The 24,403-nt window shown below is 37.5% G+C and overlaps 1 protein-coding gene across 8 annotated transcripts in view; it reads left to right on the forward strand.

The window, feature by feature from the left end:
* The window catches only part of LOC145687990 (uncharacterized), a 106,112-nt gene that overhangs the window by 39,868 nt on the left and 41,841 nt on the right, over window positions 1–24,403 (forward strand). For all 8 annotated transcript variants that reach the window (XM_081761634.1, XM_081761639.1, XM_081761635.1 and 5 more), the window contains 3 exons: window positions 4,632–5,534; window positions 10,231–10,326; window positions 22,920–23,018. In XM_081761634.1, coding sequence (XP_081617760.1) covers window positions 4,632–5,534; window positions 10,231–10,326; window positions 22,920–23,018 — 1,098 coding nt within the window. The remainder of the gene's footprint in view (window positions 1–4,631; window positions 5,535–10,230; window positions 10,327–22,919; window positions 23,019–24,403) is intronic.

Here is a 24,403-nt window from a genome sequence, read left to right on the forward strand (position 1 = left end):
TAGACAATTGTAAGTTAGTGAACTATTATACAAATGTAGCAACTGTTAAATAGAGTAAGTTGGAAATAATGTTAGATGTGTATTTGTGGTGAAAAGCACCCCAAAACATATGTCACATAACCCCTTTCTAATAAAAATTTTATATTTGAATCCAAGAGGGCGAACTTCAAGATGGCCGCCATTATGGTACTATACAGTAATAGATGAGGTTCTACCTTCATTACCCCTATTCAAGATATGGTCATACTCCCTTTATCTGTTCTAAACTTATGACCTTTATGTCAATGCATTGAAAACTTGAGGTCGCTTGAAGTACCATTGAATATTATTCAGTTGAACTAATTTTTCTCTTCGGTTACTTTGGCTTGATATGGAGCCATTTTAAGAGGAGAGACTTAAAGAACCTCGGAAGTCGTAAAATAAGGGCCACCCTTATATGTATATATACCAACATCAATTACCCGCTTCGCTGGGTTAAATAAGAAAAGTTAGTAATATGTTCCGTTAGTTAGTCACTTTTTAGTACTACTGAAGTGCGCTCAAATCGATAGAAACAAAGAAAAATATAATGAAAATCAGAAAATAGTAAGAAATCTATTTTAAACAAATAATAAATATTATTGTGGGGTTAATATGGATTTAAACGGCATCGGAAGTGTCACTGTTCATCTCAGCGACCCCAAAAACTGTGGATTCGACACTAATATCGGTCATTTTTGATCATTTTTAAATATCTCCCCCCCCCCTCTCCTGAGTTGCATCGTCAAAGTGAAATGATAAAAAAAATCCCAGGTCTGAATCTCATCTCCCTTGAAAATTTGATCGAGATTGGTCTGGTGGTTCAAGAGTTATTACATCACAAACATAGTCACTTTCGTTTTTATATATATTAGAGAAGACGCCTCACCAGTGTAGAGCCCAAGCGGCTACTGCGATTGGAAAAATTCAACAATTTTAGATTGAAAAGCACGCATTTCCAACAACTTTCCAATTTTTCATGTCTTTACATAACAGAGTTGGCCTATGGTCTCAACTTTTGATACAACCGGTATATACAGGGCTGACTATTTATCGTGATATGCTCTTGTAACTTTTACACAGACACAAAAAAAAAAAAAAAAAAAAAAAAAAAAAAAAAACCTGAAATTTTGTACGATGCAAATATCGGCAGTGGGCTATTTTTTGACATACTCTATATCATCACCAGGTTAAGAGTGTTGCCAACTAAACATAAAGTTACATTTTTTTTTTTTCAATTGGCTCTACGTTAAGTTGTTGCATATTTCAAATCAACATGCTAAACGAAAATTTTCAATATCAAATTACTTTGTCAGTGTTGCAAACTAAAGACATTAAAGTATCACAAAAATCCAAATCTTGGTTGGATCCATAGCAATACTTATGCAAGTGAGACAAACAGTGCAATGAATATCCAAAATATTATAGTGTCTCATACTATGATCATGATATGACCGATTTCGAACGAATAGGAACAAAAATACAAGGGACTGAAAATTTGACTTTTTGCAAAAAGCTTTATTTCGAAAAACTTCTTAGATAAATGCCTCATCTAATTGCATGTATGGATTTTCGATAGATGTGATACAGTAACTTGATATCTTGAACCTTCTGGAGATATGGTAAACAATGGTAAAGCTTCCAACCTTGCTTAAAGTTATGTAATTCCAAGAACTTACTGTGGATCACCTACCAGAAAAGTATCGTAATATCATAGAAGTACAGTAAATCAAAATGTGTTTTTAAAAGTTTCCACAAATATGCCATTTTAAGCAATATATCAAATTTAATTACTTTTTTTTTCATATCTCCAGAATGGTTTCAGATACCAAATTGCTGTAAATGGCACTATGATCTTTATGCCTATTAAAAACCATCTACGTAATTTAATGTGATACTTTTCTTAAGACTTTTGAAATAAAGTCTATTAAAAAAGTCAAATTTTAAATTTCTGTATGATGACTGTAGTAATCGACGTAATATAATGGACCCGGTGTCAACGGCCTTGCGTACTGAAAAGGGCTCGGTCTCCACAAGGTTAATTATTATATTATTAGGTTAAACTTTTAATATGGTCTTTATTGTTTTGAAATTTTTTTAAAAAATAAGTGTCAATATTTGTTGTTTTTCCTGTTATTTGCGTAAAAACTTTTGTGAGTATATACACATTTACAGTGAGTGCTAAATGAATTGTGACCACCCCTCCACACAAGAAAATGAGTTCAGCAGCCGAGCTGATTACATGACCACCCCGAGGTAGTATTAAAGAGAAAGACCACACTTGAGCCTACATGTCGGGAGAGAACACACTGTTATAATGGGAGGTGGGCGGGATTTATCCGCATTCCCATAGAGCATGAATGTGAAGACCCGAGCAATAGGTGTGGGGGCCGCGGTGGCTCAGTGGTAGAGCGTTCATCTCTGGTGCTAAGGGTCTCGGGTTCAAACCCTGCTCCCGCCAAGTGAACTTTGTGGTGGACAAACACCGTGTGCGTGGGTTTTCTCGGGGTTCTCCCGTTTCCTCCCACTTTCTTCATTCCACCATTTTCATTCATTACTCATCATCACAGTCTCCTTTAGCCTAACCGGCATAACCGTGGGACGTAAAACTCAAAGATTTGATTTCATTTCATTTCCGAGCAATAGGTGCGTCAGTAACCCAGACAGCAATACTTGTCGGATGTGCCCGTTCCTGTGTACTGAAGGTGTACAAGGAGTGGGAAGAAAATAGGGCAACGGTCTCCAAGAGACGAAACTACAGGGGCGTACGGAAGTTCAAAACGTTTGGCGAGCATCGCGTCAAACAGCTTGTGACAGCCAAGTGAACCATCAGTGCCCGGGAATTACGTGACCAATACAATTATGGATGCACAACACCCATATCCCATGCAGCTGTACGACGTACACTGCCACGCATGCAGTTCTACAGCAGACAACCTACTCCTTATAACTCGTCGCCGCCGACGTCATCGCGCTCGGGCACAGGAACACGCGAATTGGACCATGGGTGATTGGAAAAGGGTGTGTTTGTTCGATAAATCACGGTTTGTGCTACTCCTCTCGGACGTGCGTGTGCATGTGTGGCGCCAACAGCACGAAGCTATGAACCCCTCGCGCATGGTGCGTACTCTACAGGAAGGTGAGGGCGACTGTATGGTTTGGGGATACTTCTGTTGGCATGAACTGGGACCGCTGGTGTGCAGGACCACAGCGAGACATCCATTGTGTACCTGCATGTGTTAGAGAATCACGTACACACTACAATGCAACACTTCTACCCACACTAAGACAGCATTTTCCAGAACAATAATGCACGGTGCCACCAAGCTAGGACTCTACTTGCTTGGCTTAAAGAATATTTCACGGAGCTGCAGCCTATGAATTGGCCCTCTAAATCACCGGATCTTAATCCTATAAAACATTTATGGGATGTTGTGGAACGAGCTTTTCACACCATGACTCTTCTATCAACGTCTGTAAGCTCAGTGTGGGATGCTATCAGGAGTATATGGTGTAAGATCCCCGTGGAAACATATCAGCAACTATCAGAATCCATGCCACGCCGTGTCTAGGCGGTCGTCTGACCAGAAGGTGGACCAACAAAGTATTGGGTGGGTAGTCGCAATTCAGTAAGCACTCACTGTATATCGCGATTTTCTTTTTTTTTTATGAAATTGTTATTATTTTGTATATACGAGGGCTATTTTTTTTTTTTTACTCCCACTAAGCTAAAAGAGAAGAACCACGTGAGACTACGAAACAAGGACAAGACAAAACTATTCATTGGACGTTGCCTTCCCCGATCTCCTACCCCCGTTTAACTATTGTGGAGTAGCGAGCTCTAAAACATGTCAAGTCCAATCGAAGCACCAGCTAAATGTAATTCCACTTCTTCAGGGGTTGATTTTGAAATTTCCTGGAACTCAACAGCGACAGTTCAGAAATCGTAATATACTCCTTTCACGAACCACATAATTCACGCGTTCAGCAAGGGCATTTTCCGTCATAGTTTTACACCCTTGATCGCCCTCGTCTACATCGGTAAGTCCTTCTTTAAACTCTCTGCATCAGTCGTGCACACAGCCATCATTTTCCGCCAAGTTTCCGCCGTAATCTTTACTCATTCGACCATGAATTGCGGCTGTAGTTCATACTTGGCGGGCACTTCGATTGCACTCGACATGTGTAGTTCATACTTGGCGGGCACTTCGATTGCACTCGACATGTGTAGTTCATACTTGGCGAGCGCTTATATTGCACTTGACATTTGTAGTTTATACTTGGCGGGCACATCGATTGCACTTGATATATTTTAGACCTTGCTACTCCACAACGATTGAACGGCAGAGTCTGTCGTCGGGTGGGGAGGGAATCGTCCAACAAACAGTTTTGTCTTACATTAGTTTCGTCATCTTACGTTTTTTTTTTTCTCCTCTGGCGACTTAACGGATGTTGAAAAAAAAATAGTCGTCGTAGTATATGTTAGGGTGTGTATCTGTACTAACATAATGTTTGCAGTTGCAGATTGAAGAGATGTGTATCAAAAATAGTGTCACATAATATAAGTTTAGAACATGTGATTCTTCGAGACTGACCCTTGCAATCAATTACAGGTTACTGATGCGTCGGTCGAAATTAAACCTCTCCGTCCTACTCATTTGAATCTTGTTGGGCCCTCTGATGAATTGCAGGCTGCCGATCCTACCCAGTTGACTCCTGTTGGGCCGTTTGGTGAATTGAAGGCTGCCGGTTCTACCCAGTTGAATCCTGTTGGACCATCTGGTGAATTCAAGGTTGCCGGTCCTAGCCTGTTGAATCCTGTTGGGCCATCTGGTGAACTGAAGGCTGCCAGTCCTACCCAGTTGAATCCTGTTGAGCCATCTGGTGAACTGAAGGCTGCTAGTCCTACCCAGTTGAATCCTGTTGAGCCATCTGGTGAATTGAAGGCTGCTGGTCCTACCCAGTTGAATCCTTTTGGGCCATCTGGTGAATTGAAGGCTGCTGGTCCTACCCAGTTGAATCCTGTTGGACCATTTGGTGAATTGAAGGCTGCCGGTTCTACCCAGTTGAATCCTGTTGGACCATCTGGTGAATTCAAGGTTGCCGGTCCTAGCCTGTTAAATCCTGTTGGACCATCTGGTGAATTGAAGGTTGCCGGTCCTAGCCTGTTAAATTCTGTTGGACCATCTGGTGAATTGAAGGTTGCCGGTCCTAGCCTGTTAAATCCTGTTGGACCATCTGGTGAACTGAAGGCTGCCAGTCCTACCCAGTTGAATCCTGTTAAGCCATCTGATGAATTGAAGGCTGCTGGTCCTATCCAGTTGAATGCTGTTGGACCATCTGGTGAAATCAAGGTTGCCGGTCCTAGCCTGTTGAATCCTGTTGGGCCATCTGGTGAACTGAAGGCTGCCGGTCCTATCCAGTTAAATCCTGTTGGACCATTTGGTGAACTGCAGACTGCTAGTCCTACCCAGTTGAATCCTGTTGGACCGTCTGGTCGATTTAATCTTATTCAAGTAAGTTAAAACTAAATAACCACTCTGTCATTGAAACTGATATTCACGTTGCTTTATGATTATATGCGTTGAAACTGTGACATGAAAATAATCTGGAATATATGGCTTTCCCACTCGATTAAATAAATAAATAAATAAGTGTTTCTTAGAAATAGATTTGAAGTACTGACTATTGTCAATCAGGATCCGGCAAAGGTTGCAATCTGCATACAAAGTTCACTAAACTGCCACATTAAAGATGAATATATAATGACAAAAATAAGGCTGGAGATATGTTGGTAGTAGCTTCACAGTTTAAGGTGTAGTATACCAAATGCAAAACTCGTATGTGTAATTATTTTTTGTAGGCTCAACGGTTCCTGACACTGTACTTAAACGGATTACACTATAGGAAAGTAGTATAACATCGTGTGCAGTATTTTGTGCGAACGTGGTAGAAGCTGTCGATATTAGTCAGTTGAAGTACATTTGTAGGGACAATGCTTTTTGGAAGTGAGTTCATGAATTTATTGGTTGGTAGATGATAATCAAAAGGACAGAAATCTAACTGTTCACGATATTTGAAATTGTAGAGGATTCACTTGTTGCACCGTCAGATGAATTGGTATAGACAATTTGCAGTTGTTCCAAGGTCAATTAATATTGGGTCTCTCGATATCTGGATGAAGATGTTTTTCAGATTGCCAGTAGTCTTTTAACTAGAATTTGCAAACAATGGACAATTGTTCGAGTCTTTTATAACAATTGACGAAGCTTTTACTTTTTTCTTCAGTCCAGAACAAGGATGAGTCTAAACAGTGGAGACAGTTTACCTTTGGCTTCTATTTAAGAAGTTTCTCCACAATCTTTTCAATGTGAAAGTTCTTTGTCAAAAAGAAACTAACGTGGCTGATCCTGTATCAAAGAGACAAGCAATCACTGAGTAGTATATTGCGTTCAGCTTTTGAATAATTGTTTACTTTCTGCATTGTGGTAACGTTGGACAAACCTCACACTTCTCATTCTGGCGTATCTCCCATTTATTATTATTATTATTATTTTCTCATATCTTTAATTTATTATTATGTTTTGTTAGTTTTTTTGTTAATTTTCATTTATCAATCTTTTCTTTCCATGTTATACAAAATTTGTCTCTTATTCGCGTTCCTACCGACCTACCCATCCTGTTAGTTCTATCTCTTTGGATCAAAAGATGCAATATATTTCAATCAGAAATTTTCTTGTAGGCCTTATATCTGGAGAACTACATATAAACTCAAACTATCACATAACTCAGTATGATGTGCTTATTCCGTAAAAGAGACCAAAACTCGATTTAGGGACCATTTAAAAATTTTGTGGCCCCTGATCCAAAAGTTAATTATTGGCCAAAATTGCAATCTTTTGATGCATTTTTTTGCATCGTTCCTAAAATTCTTGGCCAAGATCTCATTATTTTGATCCATTTTTTCGGATCATTCCTAAAATTCTTGTTCTATTAAACTCGACCTACTTACACCGAGTTCGTGAGATTCCTCGGGTTTTCCTGTTTCCTCCATTGCATTCATCTCTCATCATCACATCTTTAGCCTCATCAGCATAACTGTGGGACATAAAGCTTAAACATTTCTTTTCATTTTTAACCTACTTACAACGTGGTAACACTTACATGTGACTTACATTCCAACCTGGATGCTTTTTAGCTTGTTTTCTGTTCTTTAGTTCTTCCTTTTCTTTTTTCTCCTCTCACCCCCTGCCTATCCGATGAAGCATTTTAGCGGGATACTTCATAGTGACATTTTTATAGTTTGATCGTTTCCAGAGTTTTATATTTATTTCTTGTTGTTTTACAGTTCTGGTCAAAAATTTTCGTAAACCCCGGATTTGAGTGAGCATCTACTGTGGACCTATTATTTTCACAGATACTGCTGTCTAAAGCATAAAATTTGCGGAATTTTATAATTCTTAAAATGGACTTTCTCTCTCTCTCTCTCTCTTTATATATATATATATATATATATATATAGTCTGTTACAAAATAACTGCAACACCTAAGAAAAATCGATAAATTTTGCGAATTGTTATATATGTTACGAATATTAATTGCAATGGTTTCAAATTATTTCTCATACATCGTTTGGTGTTTTATCTACTACGTATAGAGAGACAAAAGATTCAAATACAATACATTACATAATAATAAGCTACAAATAACCATTATTATAGAAAGTATGAACAAATTTCTTTTCATGCACTTTGTATGAACGCTTGTTAACATCTCATTAATGAACAAGAAATGGATGCGAGTGTTTTTTTGCATAGTACTGTTAAGTATATAAAAGCCATAATTGTATATATACCCCATTCCGTACTTTGTATGTTTCCTATGTGGCACTATCAGTGCTGCCAACCTACTTGGCATGCTGTGTACGAGAGACTAGCACAAAGATATGTGTAACTCATAGAACCAACTTGCACCACACCTTCAATAAGCTTCTTTCTTGTTTGAAAGCACTTCCCTGAAACAGCCCATGATATTCCATAAATTTTTAATAGGATTCATGTCTGGAGGGTTAGGTGGCCACCACAACCTTTGGATATACGTGTTTGAAAACCACTTCTTAACCATAGCAGCTCTATGACACTGCGCATTATCATCTTTAAATATGAAGTATTCTAAGTTTTTGCCTGAGAAATGATCCCGTGCTGTTAATAGAAGTTTACGGTTTAAAATGTCCATGTACCTAGGTAATACTGTGCATTAACTGACCTGTTGCAAATTTCTGGTCTTCCGACACCTTTCGACGTGAAACAGCCCCACATCATTACACACTCACCAAACTTCTCTGACGGTGATATACAGTCCCTATTAAGTTTTTGACCACTTCTCATCCATAGCCGGACGCAATTGTCATTCCCAAGCACCCTAAACTTTTTTCATCGGAGAAAACCACATGTTCCCATTCTTCAACACCCCACGCTTCATACATGCTAAGAAAGTGTTTCTTGGCTCTTACGTGATTTGCGTTAAGTATCGGCTTCTTTCTAGGCGTTTCTTCCGAATTCCTTGTTCCTTTAGCCGTCTAACAGCTGTCATGTAGCTTACACTAATACTAGTATCATGGGACACAGTTTGCACAATTTTTCGTGAAGATGATGCTCTGCTTGACAGAGCTAGAGTCTTTATTTTTCTGTCTATCCGAAGGCTTGTTTTTCGCCTTCCACCACATTTGTCTCTCAAAGAGGACTTATTATACATTGTTTGATTTTAATAACTCTACCAACCGTTGTGTGATACAGTTCAAGTTGTTTTGCAATTTGACGTTGCGAAATGCCACGATGGTACAACGTCAGTATCTTCCCTTGTTTACGAGGGAATGTGTCGTTCAGTATTTCATCCATTTTTAGTACGTAATCACATTAACTATTGAGGAACATTCACAAAGCAATAAATATCATATACAGATCATAAACGACAACTCACAAGTACAAAAGGTCAAGTGTGGAACAAATTTTCATTAACAACGATGAGCGGATCACCATTCACTTGAGCATAGTAAGGCAGCCATTTGCATAGTGAATACACTGAAACCTGTTGAGCAAAGGGGGCACACAATCCATGAGCGTAATAATATATATATATATATATATATATATATATATATATATATATATATATATATATCAAAATGCAATGGCTAACAATTGTATGTTATGTTAAGCCCGTTTAGAGATAAAATTAACAGTTTTCTAAGGGAAATTAAAACATTGAAATTTTAGCAGGTGGTGCAGTTATTTTGTAACAGACTGTGTATATATATATATATATATCTTCCTCACACACAGTCGGAGGCGCGGTAGCTCAGTGGTATAGCGTTCACCTCCGGTGCTTGGGGTCTCTGGTTCGATCTCAGCTCGCGCCGTGTAGACTTTGTGGTGGACAAACACCGTGATCGTTGGTTTTCTCGGGTTTCTCCCGTTTCCTTCCACTTTCTTCATTCCACCATTTCACTCATCTTTCATTATCACCGTCTCCTTTAGCCTACCCGGCATAACCTTGGGACGTTAAACTTAAAAGATTCCATTTTTTCACTCTCATTCACTGGTTCTCACATTTTCTCTCTCACTTTCACACACACACTTAGAGCTTCTTCGTGACTAAGCGGTTAGCGTACGCGCCTTTGGCGTGGGAGACCTGGGTTCAATTCCCGTCGGGAGCTCATGTGGTTCGGATTCCACGTTAATCAGTAGGTTCACGTCTCATATAGCCTCGCTGGTGAAAGGGACGTTAAAATCAACTCAACAACAACTCCCTCACACACTTACTCTCACTCATTCGCTCTCTCATTTACTCTCTCTCACTCATTCATACACTCACTCACTCACTTACTGTCTCTCACTGACTCACTTACACACCCTCTTTCTCGCACGCGTGCAAGCTTTTAATTCTTAGACGATGGGCAACATGCTCACCAAATTTCGTTCAGATGTGGCCAGTAGTCACCGAGAAATAAAGCACTGAATCTTCTTCACATGGTGTACAAGGTTGAAACTGCTACTTGTTTTGGTTAATTCATCTTGATTCTTTTCAAAGTTCATTTGATTATCTACGTTTGGATAAGTAGAACAACTGGTAGATATTCTTGTGTAGATCAAGGACAGTAATTGTATTTTAAACGTAACTTGATAATTTTTTGTCTTTTTTTCTCTTTTATAGACTCCGACTACTGAATTATCTCTACCAAGTAGTGAGACATCGGTCCCAAAACCGAATTCAGTTCATCCAGGGACATTATCTTCTCCTTCTCCTCTGGTATGTAGTAACTGAGAATATAGTAATATTTGAGAAATTAGCGTTAAAATGGTACATAATATTTAATGTAAATAAGGTAAGTGTGAAAAAGAGCAAATAGATAGCATCACTTTTCCCTTCCTTCTGCAATATGTTCTCGCAGAATAACAATTCGTCAAATTAACAAAAAAATTGGCTACTTACTAATAAATCCTCTCGTGGGGAAACTAGACACTCGCGTTTCGGAACAACATGCTAGTTCTGTCTTAAGTGGTAAGTTAACAAGAATAAAGACGGATGAGAGAAAAAAAAGGTGTAAGAAAATGAATATATACCACACCACATACGTAATGTAATGTTGCATTGTGGTTTAGTATAAAACCAAAAATATTTTTCTGCAAACGTTAGTTTTCTCGATCTCCTTCTCTCTCTCTCGCTCTGCTTCCCGAAACAAAAGAACTGACATTTTAAAAGTAAAGGAAACAGTATGAAGAAATGTTTAGTACCAACTTTTTTATTTTCTTCCATACATTCCAAAAAAAAGAAAAAAAATTGCAATGTCCCATTAAAAAAAATCGATGTTGATCTGAACAGAACCCTTCCGGTCTATTGGTGTCTATTGGAAATGGGGAAGACTTCACCATTTTAAGGGGCATTCATGATTTAGTTATCATAGTATAAATATACATATATTAATGTATGCATATAATGTAATACTCGAGTAACTTCCTTTTTTTACAGTTTAAATGTTTTTTTAACGTTTCAGTTGTCAAAAGTTCCATTATTTTCTCGCGTACATTCTGATTGTGGATAAAAAATTCGCATTTTTTATTATTATTTTTTTTTATTTTTTTAAAAAGATTCTATTTCTGGTCTAGACCGATGACTTATGGTTAGTCTTGGAAGTTCAAAATATACGATTTCATATCAGATTTTTCGTTTTAAAACGCTTTATGTGTTCAACAAGATCGAATTAAAGAGTCTGGATTAAACTGATGACGTGACTTGTATCGCTTGCGTATGTGGCAAAGTACAACACTATGGTGACGTCACTCGATGTCAATGACGTATAATTCAGTTGACGTTGTAGTGGAAGACAGTGGAGAAGTGGTGGTTCGTCGTGTGCCTTGTCTCTACTTTGTTCCTGCGAAGTAAAAGTTCTAAAACTGCACAGGTATGCATAAAAAATAATTTGTAGTTCCTAAATATGACATTAGTCAAAACTTTTATGTGGCACAGGAAAATTTAAATGAGTTTTAAGTGTAAGCCACGTTGAAAGTAGCGTGATGACGTGTCATAAATTTGTGCAGTCCTGTTTAACCTATTTAATATAATTGTACTGATTATGTTATAATATAATAGTTTTGTACCTTATACTGTCCTAAGTTACAGGCAAAAGAATGCCATTGAAAACTTAGTATAATGCAAATCAGATGAGTTCAGTTCAACTCGTCGAGAAATTCGATGGTTCTACAGTTATGGGCCATTCACTTTGGGGTTTCCGGAAATGAAAAATGGCTGCAATCAAACTCATCCAATCTGGATGATACTTGCATAATGATAAAGATTTGATAGATACAGAGAAAGGAAAGAGCATGTTATGTACTTGTAGACCTAAGTATAAAACTCTCAAAAGCTCAGTAAATAGGTCGGAATTTTTGTATCTATGCCTTCACAATGGAAGTTAACGGAATACTTCTCTTTGCTTTGTTATTAGTAATTTACTATTGTTTTTCTATTTTGTATCGAGTATTGACGCATAACACATAATGAGGAGAGTATTAAAGTATAAAGAAAAGATGGTAAGAACGGGGATGGAAGTATGTTTTGAGATCGATTTCTCAAGTCAAACTTCTGTCAAGAATCTTGTCGTTTTCGCTATGTCTATCGAGTGATATTCGACCCAATTATTTGTGGCTTCCTCGACCATAGTTCGTTATCTCTTAATTCAAATAGCTCCCCATTTGTCTCATGTTACTGTTCCACCCAAATTCCGTGCCCCCTACCGGCAATCGAACGTGGAATTACATATACTAGCCATTTCGGAGAACAAAATAAATCGTTTTAAAACAATTGTAAGGGGCAAAATTGATTAGGTTTCATAGCAAATAACAGTAACCCCAACGAGAAATCGAAACTATTATTTTCAATACTTTTTTTCATTCATTTGCTATACCTGTTCTGTCAATGACAGACACACGAGCATGAAAGGATTTTATTTGTTTACTTGTTACAAATGGAATAGTTACTCTTCTAGAGAAAAAGACAATAAAATATCATCGTCTCGTTATCGCTTTCCCTTAAGTCCGCCCCTGCTTTCAATGAGCTCAATCCACTCCACCAAGAGTAGCGCCAACACAGAAAAAAACAGAAATACCTTTATTTACTGTATCTTCAAGAGGAAGTGTCAGTTACGTAACGTGAAGCAATCACATACCACTCGCTTCCTGTCCAGATGCAGCAACGGAGAAATTCCTAAGTTGAGTAAGACAATATAGCGTACACTCAAAGTTTTATTTTTTTCTTCACTATGTAGAATAACATCTAAATAAATCAATAAACATACGAAGAAATAATAATAATAATAATAATAATAATAATAATAATAATTATTATTATTATTATTATTATTATTATTATTATTATTATTATTATTATTATTATTATTATTATTATTTGGTAAAAAGTACCTTTTACTGTGTTAACAAGATTCCAGTTTAATTCCTGAAACCATTTTACCGCAAAAATAACAGTGGGAAAGATAGGTCGAGATTTGAGGGCATCACACCACTATTTACCTAGAGCCAAGATGGTAGGCCGTGAGATTCGAACGCGCGAGGGGGAGGTGGCACGTGGCTCAGTGGTAGAGTGCTTACCTCTGGTGCGTGGGGTCGCTGGTTTGATATCCGGCTAAGTAAGTTTGTGGTGGACAACATCGTGTCCGTGGATTTTCGTGGGGTACTCCAGTTTCCTCCCACTTTCTCATTCCACCAATTCTTCCATTATCATTCACTTGCCTTAATCATCCGTCTCCCTTAGCCTAAAAGACATAACTGTGGAACGTTAAACTCAAAGATTTCATTTCATTTCGAACGCGTGAGTAGTGCTACCTCAGAAACGAGAGTTAGTGTATCAGTCATCCGTAATATGTTTTCAGTTTTAGAATTTGCAAATTTTAGTTCAAGCTAATACAATACACATACACATATTAGCCTTCCTCTGGTCTAGTGTGCCTTCGGTGCACGTGGTTCCGAGTTCGATTCCTTGTGAGAGATCACAAAAATTTAGTTCCACAATAATTCACTTCCATTAGTTATCCGTCTCCTTTATCCTAAAGAGCATAACCTTGGGACGTTAAAGTACAAAATTTGATTTCAGTATATATATATATATATATATATATTAGACGGAAATTATATACAAGTTTAGTTCAGTTTCACATTGTGAAATTACGGTAGGCTCCCAAACTATACGAATTCGATCCTAAAACCGGAAGCAGTAGATATATATATATATATTCCGATTGCAATAGAGGGATAAGGTGAGAGACCGAATATGTTTTTCGGACACTGACTCCATTTCAAACACAGTTTATCTCTCTCTCTTGCAAAATATTGAAGCATAAAGTGCTGATATTTACTATTGTCCCTGGTACTCTGAATCCATTTCAAAATGCCATTTCTTGCTAACTCTTGCCGTTTTTGGACTATGGAGATCAAAGTTGAGATCAGAAATGGTCACTTCCGGTTGCAACAGAAAAATATTGTCAGATAGGACATTTTTTTTAGTGGCGATCCAAGTTGAAACCAGAAATCGTCCGTTTCCACTATTTCTGTCTGAGATTAAAATTATTCTTAAGACGTCGAATGCAAATTTAAAAAAAAAAAAATCTTGGGACGTTTCTTGATATCTGTTACCTGTTTTGCTCTATGAAGATGAATATTGAAACCGGAAGTGATAGTGGTTGCAATGAGGAAATAAGGTCGGAGATGTCACCTGAATTAATATCAAAAATTACTTCTTCCTATTTATAACCGCTTTTTTCTTATGGTGACTTACTTTCGAAACTGGAAATTGCGGATTTTCACCACTTCTGTTTTGAAGGTGGATGATTTGGAGTTTAGCGTCCCGTTTAGCACTGAGACTGTATGAAACGTGAACCTATAGCCTAACTTGGAATGCGAATCCATGAACTCCGAACGGGAATCGAAACCGAGTTTCCCGTGGCAAAGGCGCGTACGCTAACAATATAGCCACCAGGGAGCTCCTCGTCTGATCTGAATAGGAAGATAAAGGTCAAAATTCAACATCCTTAGGATGCTCAATCTATATCAAAAAGCCCTTTCTCGCTCTTACAGTTTTCGCTTTACGAAGATCAATATTTAAACCGGAAGCTGTGGATTCATATCACTTCCGGTTTTTGTAGCGAGATAAGTGGGGAGTAGAATCTATTCTTGGGACCGTGAATCGATAGCAGAAAACCGTTTCTCGCCATCTATCGCCGTTTTTTTTCGCTTTGATGCCTGTCGATAGATGGGCATAGTGGCTCTATAAGATTTTCCATACTTATGCATGGCATTATTATACCACAGGTCTAGCACATATTCAAGAAGGAAGGCTTAAGCTTTCTTTGAAATGTGTAACAATATGAATTTTCAGTTGCAACTATTAAGAACAATGCATTTTATAACCATATTTTTAAAGACTTTGGTGTACCAAAACATTATATATTTACCCTGTATGTCCATGCGTGTGTGTTTGTGTGTGCGTGTATGTCCGTCTGGCAGACAAAAATCTCAGGAACTACGTAATGGCTAAAATTGATGGTGATCCAGTATGTAGGGGGCCAAAAGCTAGGTATCGAGTTCGTTGATGTCAGTGATATTCAAACCGGAAATGGTAGAAATAAACCATTTCCGGTTTTCGCGTTCATCACTATAGGGCAAAAAATGTAATAGATAGCTAAAAGTGATTTCCCACAGTCGATTAAGCATCCCAAGAATGACTACCACTTCCGATGTCAATAATAATTGAGAAAATATCATGACACGCGAACCAAATTCCTTCACATGGTGTACACGTAATATTGCTACTTCTTTTATTATATAAAACTGAGCTTAGCCTCCTCATAAATTAAATTCTTGATTCATCCTGAGTCAGGGATACAGAATATAGGCGAACTCCTGATTCGCAGTTTGGAAAATGTAGAGCGAGAGAATGAACCCACCCTCAACGGGGAATCTAACCCGAGACGTAATGGGAAAATTATTGCTTATACATTTGTATCAAATGAAAGATGTCATAAAAATGAGTCGAGAAACGCTAGCGGATTATTTACAGTCAAAATGACGTGAGAGTGAACAATTTCCGTACGGTATGTTATCTTCCTCTTTCCGGTGATTCCGCGCATAAGGCCTTCTTTCTGTCTCTTCTGTAGCGTTGTCAAGTCTGCAGTCTAGTTGCTTAACTGATCTTATTTCAATTCGTTTTTAACTTCCCACGAGTATGCACGGGGGCTAAAGAAGATAGTAAAGATGATAACGAACGAAGTGGTGCAATGAACAAAGTGAAAGCAACGGGGGAACCCTGAGAAAACTCAAGCACACGGTATTTGTCCACCACAGAGCCTACTTGGCACGAGCTTAGATCAAACCTGGGACACCACGCACTGGAGGTGAGCGCTGTACCACTCAGTCACCGCGGCCCCCTCATGTATTTGTACAACGATAAGTGAAGTTGGTGCGGACGTACATTTTTCATGTCTTATTGTTATATATGTATATTAAATGATAGGTAATTGTGTATTAATTTATTCGAGTTTCGACATGCAACAAAATTTTGTTTTAGGAAAGACACACACAAACATGCAGTGAACGAAATGGAAAGGGAAGTCCAAAGTTCATTTAAAGGAAACGTCATTTCCTGATCTACCATCTGTCTTGAGTTAGAAAATGATGTTTTTTCGAAGAGCGGTCGGAAGAATGTTTCCGTTGTGAAAATCAAAATGGAGGAGGGGAGGGGAGAGGAGAGAAGCTTCAATGAATGCGACTTAAATAATGAACAGTAAATTCTTTAATCTATGTTGATACTGAAAACAGTTGTTGAATGTTTTAACCTCTTGTTTTATCATAAGCATCACGTAGGCTGTCATTTTCATCCGCAAGAAGAAAGATAAAAGGTTCAAATCGTTATTTCTGTAGTGAATTTGAATCATCTAGAGGTTTCATTAGTAGACATAAAATGAAAAAGGATACCTCTATGTGACTAATGTATCATAAGCAAAAGCAGGAATGATTATTAATTGTAACATTTCACTCTCACAGTGTTTCTTGAAATAAGAGATTAAAATTGTCTGCCTCCTTTGAGGAAGTCTCTCTGTGAGTGTCCATTTAACGAATATTTCGGAAAGAATAAATTTACGAATAACGTGTATTGTCAAAACATTGAAAATCCTATCGCATTGTTGCTGATTTCCTTGACCGTAGTCCGCTACAAAATTGATTTAACTTCCCATTTGTCCTAGCAACACTGGATGAACTCACCACTATGTGATTTTCCTCAAGGGTCACTCGTACAAGTACTGACCAGATCTCACTGCTTAACTAGTAATCTCACGGAAACCAATAGGCCAGTGCAGCTAGCATTTCCAAATCGTAGTTCTGTGCAATTCTTGCCTAGAAACAGCGTATGTATTTGTCATCTGTGAATAATATGTAGAGCTGCGGAATGCAAATTCTTTAAGTACCACTTTCAAACAGAGTGTAAAGTCATAATAGTCGAAGTTGGGGGGGGGGGGGGAAGAAGTGTGTGTGAGAGAGAAAAAAAAAACCTTCACACTGGAATACTACAGACATACAGAGTTCACATAGTTGAAAATCCATAATTATTAAACTGTGTAAGATTGCATACTGCTAACCTGTTATTCACCTATTAATTACATATGAAATACATGTTTATTACATATGAACTAATGTAGTTAATTTGCAAACTCGTGACAATACTGTCACTTTAGTAACTATATCAGTAACTCATTAGTGGGGGGAGGGGCAGATTCTCTCCACGATTTCGCATCCTGCTTTTGGGGAGCGTCTGTCGTGACCCTAGCTTTTAATTTTTGTAACTCTTCGCATAGTATCTATTGAGGTTTATCCTTGTTGACCTACAGTTTCTCTGGAGAGAAAAATATCATCACGCACATATAGTATAGCTAAACATATTATATAGTGTGATCCAAACATGTGAAAAATCCTAATAAGTGGTAAGCACTTCAAAATATAACCAAAGTAACAATAAGGATTGGGGGGGGGGGGTATTTGAGGACATCATAGTGATGTCTACCATCTTAGAGTCCGTCATCTTGAATTTTACGCAATTATCTTAAATGAAAACCATAGCATATGATGTGTCAATTTGATACCAAATTTTGGTAGATATTGAATGGTACTGTTATTTTTGCTCTAGCGCTAACCATTATGGAGTTATTCCTGTTTGTTGTGTCCCTAATGAAAGAGGTTGGTTATACGGCAAGGACTACGCACTGTTACAGGACTTGTTCAATATGGTTTCCATTCCTGTCGATTGTCAGATGCATTCTGAGATCCCAGTCATGCAACACCTTCGGCAAAGTTTCGGCTATACTGTTGGAATATGAGTCCCTGAAATGCTATATATTCCTAATTTTCACCGCTTACACAACAGACTTCACATGGTCCCACAAGTAGTAGTCCAGTGGAATTATGTCAGGAGAACGAGGCGGTCATTCCACAGCACGTCATCGACAAATCTACGCATTACGAAACTGCTGATCAAGGTACTCACAGACATAGAGCACCGTAATGGGGTGGGACGCGATCAAACTAGAAGAAATTAGGGAATGAGCCATCCTTCGACAGTAGTGATGGCGGGATGTCGTCTTATAACATGCGCCAATAACCCATCGATGAAGAATGCATCCAAAGTGCTAGTTCCCCATATGCCACACTCACTATCACCTTGCCGGGAACACCTGCGGATGCGGATTTCTGTCCGGCCAGTACCGCACGTCCTGTTCGTTAACCTCCCCCAACATGTAGAAGTTTGCCTCATCTGCAAACAATAAGTCTAAATTGAACGTGGAGGTGTGTTGTAGCTGCTCTGTGGCTCATTGAGAGAATTCCAGACAACGATCTAGATCATGTTATGTAAGGTGTTGGTAAAGTTGCAGCGTACAAGGGTGTCACTTATGAGACTTTTACTGAATGATGTCAATACTGCTACATTTGTTGCCTCGTCTGTTGCCGATCGTGGTCTACCAGAGAACCGGTTTCTTGGAGTTTCTTCAGCACTTTGAACACACTACCATTGTTGATGGGAGTCCTTTCGGATGATTGAGGTTAAAATAGTTTGCAATTACACTGTTCTTTGGTTGTCCACGAATCAACACGATCTCACTGCGCTCTGCATGCGTCAAGGTCATTTTCTGCTAGTAAATTACCTGCAATGATACAAAAAAAAGTCATAACTTCATAATGGTTAGCGCTACGAGTTGGCGGACATCATTGTGATATGTCCTGAAACATTATACCCCATCCCTATTCCTCATCTACATTGTTACTTCGGTTATATTTTGCAGCATTTACCACTTTACTAAGGTATTTCCACACTTTTGAACCACCCTGTGTATTAAAATAATAATAAATCTTGAAGGAAGTTTTATATGTTGAATTCATATATTTGTTCACTGCTTGTTTGTGTATGACTAATATTACTTTTATGTGGAAGAGAACTTTCATAACCCAAGAACGATTGGAATTGCAATTATGAAGACAAGGATGATTTCGTGTTTCATGGGCACGTCTGTAGTAAACATACTGAGTCATCTTTTCATGTAATAATACAAAGACCTTCTATTTGAGTGGTACTATTTGCCTGGACTTTTACTTCTCCCTTTCCCCTTCGTATACTCCTTTCAATATTTCAAATCTACGCATGCTTGAATTATGTCAATTTTCTATTCATAGGAAAGGGACATAGTAGTTCTTATAAACTTCACTCTGAACAGTCTGTCGAGTCAGTGTGCATCCCCGACACCGTTATAAAACGAAAAAAAAAAAAGAAAAAAAAAACGCACAAGCAACTAATGGAAACGGAACTTCATTGGAAATAAAAGAATATTTAGTTGCAAATGTTACCTCAGTTAAGATTCCATATTGAAATGTAGATCTAGGTCAAATACAGCTTCAGTGTAAACATTACATTCCTAACAAACAAATTTAAAAACAGTGCAACGATCGAATGGTTCTCATGCGTGCTTTCATGCGAGTGGTCTCATGTTCGATTTCTGGTGGGAGCATATTTGTCTGTGATCCCACGTTCAGTGTAGATCCACGTCTCGTATAGTATTGGTGCTGAAATGAGATTATTAAAGTCTACAACTAAATAAAAGTCACTAGTACTACATTCTTCAAAGAGCTATGGCTGGCCAAGTGACACACGTTCAGCAAGTGATGCTAGTTTTCAGTTGGAAGTAATTTCCCTGTCGTCTTTCTATGTTGCATCAGTATTGAAAAATGTGTGCATTAAGAATCAGGCCCGGATCGCTCGCATTCAAAGCATGCGTGGTTACTTTCGATTATACGTGAAAGTCAGGCTTCAGCAATACAGAGAGAGAGATTTTTTCAGACAAATCAACTCGCACACACACACACACACATATATATATATATATATATATATATATATATATATATATATATATATATATAATGAAAATGCAACGTTGCCATTTACCTGGACCCACAACATAAGTAAATGAAGTGACTGTCTTTTATACTAACGTGTCGGTGGCCAGCCCCTATTTAAAATATGCCCCCATTCGCCATACTCTTACAAAATTTATCCACCTCCTTCCCCGGCCCCCTCTATTAACGGCAATGTTGCATTTTCATTTAACATTGGGCGCGTAAAGAGTGTACAGCCCAAACGGCTCTTCCGATTAAAAAAAAATCCTTCAGTTTAGATTGAAAACATATTTGGATACGATTTCTCCTCTTACATATTGTTGTAACTCTGATAATAAAAGAGTTACCTTATATCAGGCAACTTTGGACACACCCTGTATATGGTGCTGGAATTCCGGGTGCCATACCTAGTATATACTGTACTAAAACACATAATATTAATATTCAAATATATTAATCCAATAATGCTTACGAATTTTGTCTATTTATAGATGTGAAGGAAAACATTTAAATCCAGATACCTTCGTAATACAACTTAAAATAACTTAGTAAGATAGTTGAGAAGTGTGTTGGTCATCATTGTGTATTAATTCGTAATATATATTTTTAAATATGTCTATGTTATCCGTAAAACTAAATTATCACATAAACTGCTCCTTCGTTACTAGTGCTTTAATTTCACGATCTTACGACAAATTAGGGTGAACTATGGTATCGTGTTGTTCTTATCAGTTTAATTTTCTGTACTAATGTAATTTAACTCTAGATATTGTAAATTGTCTTATATTTTGTCAAGTTTAAGTCTTTAAAAATCTTTTAAATAGTCTGAGATTTATGTTCATTTTTAAAAAAACTTGCGATTTGACATCACTTCGTGCTCTTAATTTATAGAAATGGTGAGGGACAAAAGGACCCTTTAGGTATTATTGAGAAGTGGAACAGAAACTGGTTGGGACATTGGCTAAGAAGAAAATGTATCATGAGGGACGTCCTGGAGGGTATGGTGGCGGGAAAGAGAGGAAGGGGGAGAAGGAGACTACAATTAAGGGACGATTTAAAAACAGAAAGATCGTACGTGGAAACGAAGAGGTTAGCGGAAGACCGTGGATCATGGAAACTTTTGATCTACGGCAAATGACCTGCCAATAATTGCAGAATACCTATGATGATGATGTCTTAATATCACCAAATTGTCGACATTAAGCCGTTCATAGTGTTCATAAGAGTATCGAACATTTATCCTGTCCACTGGTTTCAGAAACGACTGTTAAAATTAACACACTGTTAAATATTTTTTAAAGGTCTCATTTAAGATAAGTGACCATTTCACCAACACCTGTTACCGTTGATCAGAACAGTGGTAGCTAACTTATCTTTACAATCGTGACGAATGCTCATAAAACTGGTGGTTCTGTAGTTTCACTTAAGGACAAATTTGTGGTTAAATCTTACCAAAAAAAATTAAAATTAAAAAAAAAAAAAATAGATGACCAACCTTGACAAATTAGAACCTATTTATTTAACCTTTGCGATTTCACAACACATGAGTTAACTTCAATTCAAATGATAACCACGTCATAATGTAGGTTCGTCCCTTAGTGTGTTTCATATAGTACTAGTGATACATAAAGATAGGAAAGGAACATAAGATAGTTGAAAAATATGATGAGATGTAGTTTTCCGGTTTAAACTTGTAATTTTCATGTGTGTTCCTTTTCAATATTTACTGCGAAGTTGTTCAAAACAGAGCTTGTAGAAAAGAAGGATTCGACCAACCTAGAGAAAGGTATCTTATTGCGATTTTTGAATTTGCCTAATGCTAATTAAGTTTCCCATGAGTTTTTCCCGTAAAAAAGTTTTGCTGATCATTTCATACTTTTACGCATGTATTTTTATCTACCTCACTCTTATCTTGCCTCACTTGATTCTTTCGTTTAAACGAGTAATAAGTAAAATGAATTTGAATATGCCAGTTCAGAACCACACTCTTCAGGAAATATATTAGTCTTCGGGGATTGTGTTAGAAGTTATATCACTTTTATATTTAGACTAGCCTTTGGCCCCAAACCCCCACGTTTACTCGCCCTACGGCCTCGCACCTCTTAAACCCACAATTCTACCGAATTTCAAGTTTCTTTTCCCAAAATAATATTTTGTATCTGGAGAAAACACCCATTTAAATAACATGGGAATTCTTCATTCCCTTTAGATCCCCTAAAAAGCAAAAAATATTCACTGTTGTCAATTTTCCTGTGATTTAGCCCTGGAAGGCTACAATCATGCCAAATTTCATCATTCTAATCCTGTCGGAAGTGCCTAGACATTTTGCGGTGGAGAAGATGTTCCATATAAGTTCCACACGGGAAACATTTTTTCAATTCCCCATAAAACCACTCTAAAGGTGGAAACTTTCATTTTTACTGAATTACTTAGGTAACGCTAACGAAAACATACAAGCAAACTGAATTTCAAGTTTTTATCCCAATTCCAAGTAATCAGATTGTAAGTAAAAAAAAAAAAAATAAATAAAAAAATAAAATAAATAGCATTGGGAATTTCTTCATCCTCCCTTTAGACCTCCTAAAAGTTAAAAGCATTTACTTTTGGCAATTTTCCTGTGGGTTAGTCCCGAAAAGCTACGAACATGTCGAATTTCAACTTTCCACGTCAACCGGAAGTACCCCGTTATTGTAGGCCAGTTCATGTAGTTTTATTTGTAGTTACGATTAGGATTTGTTAAACTATAAATCTTAGTTCTATGTAATCCTTTTTTTTTAAATACCCAGAACTGTATAGTGAACTCCTAAAATTGTCTTTGTGTGGTTCTTGCATTAGCATCTTCAACTGTGATTTTTGCACATGAATCTCTGAAATTTTATCATTTTGATGTTGCAGTTGCTGAGTATTTCAGACGCACAAGCTCCATTACGTGCCCGCAGCCAGAGTCAACCGGTACATGCTTCACCTCAACAATCGTTCCTACAACTTCGGCTTGTAAGTATTGTTTGATATTCTCATGTTCTTAGTTACTTTCTATGCCGTTTTCATTGTGTCGGGTCCTTGGACTTGATCAGTCTACCAAGAAGTATTATCATTTGCAGTCAAATCTATCCAAGTTTCGTTAATGTGCCTTTCACAGAAAATTTCCAATGTATACAAGCCAGCCTGTGGATTCTATTTATATAACTATTTAGTTGGAGCACAGCAATTATTATGCTGGTAATATCCGATTATCATTATTATTATTATTATTATTATGCCAATGAATCTGTCTCATCTTTTGAACAACGGAGAACTTTAGAATTTTTTTGAGTTTAACGTCATGTGGTTGTGCCATTTAGGCTAAAGAGAACTATAAGAAATCAGAGACGAATGGACAGTTCATAACACGAATGCCCTAAAGGAGATTCGGACTTGCGACGGAAAAGTCTTGCGATCACAGCTTCAGTATCTTAGAGCGCTTGACCATGCTAACGTGCAAAGCAGAAAAGAAATGTGGCTGCATTTTGTCGAATTATTTTTATTCTTTTATTGCGGTTCGTCGAAAAAGTAAACATAAATAGATTTGTAACCTTTTAGTGGTAGTAGTACAATGTATTATACAGCGAGAAAATCCATATAAATATGGGCTCGTAATATAATTTTTGAAGCTTGTGTATCTGTGCACATGATCCCATAGTAAACTTTCAGTAGAAACTCATGTAGTTCGAATTCCTCGCTAAATTCTTGATCCCATCTCCAACAATCTTTATGCTGAAAAGGAACGTTAAACACCAAACAAGTAAATAAAGTATAAAAGAATCTTTGTACTTACCATTTAGGTTTTCCATGGCAAACACGTTTCAAACCGGCAGGTGGTTCATCCTCAGAGTAGAAAGGAACGAAAAAGAGAAATAGAAAGAAAAAAAGGTAGGCTCAACCTTGAACAGTCCCACAAATAGGTTATTTTACACGAAGGGATGTTATTCTGGATCGGCTGTGCTATCTGGAATTAAGATTGTTACGCTCTGAACCACGAGCACTCCTCTTACAGTCAGGAAAATAAAATTTAAAAAAAAGGAAAAAGAAAAAAAACTTACAACGTGGCACCCTTAATTTCAGATAGCATAGTCAACCAAGAATTATATTTGTTAATTTTTGACGAGGTGTCCGTGTAAAAACATGGAACTGGTAAATGCCCGTTCTCTCTACAATTGATTTTTCCTTCATCTTTCCGTTCTTTTATTCCTGAGGTTGAACCAATGTAGGCTCCAGCCGTCTCTCTCTCTCTCTCGCTCTTTTTTTTTTTTTTTTTTATGTCAAACTTGAATAGTAAGTGCAAGGATGCTGAAGCTCTCATTCGTACGCAATATATTGAAGATGAATCCAAACATGTAATT

The sequence above is a fragment of the Thermobia domestica genome, chromosome 6, assembly GCF_964235325.1.
Source record: "Thermobia domestica chromosome 6, izTheDome1.hap1.1, whole genome shotgun sequence".
NCBI classification, from domain to species: domain Eukaryota; kingdom Metazoa; phylum Arthropoda; class Insecta; order Zygentoma; family Lepismatidae; genus Thermobia; species Thermobia domestica.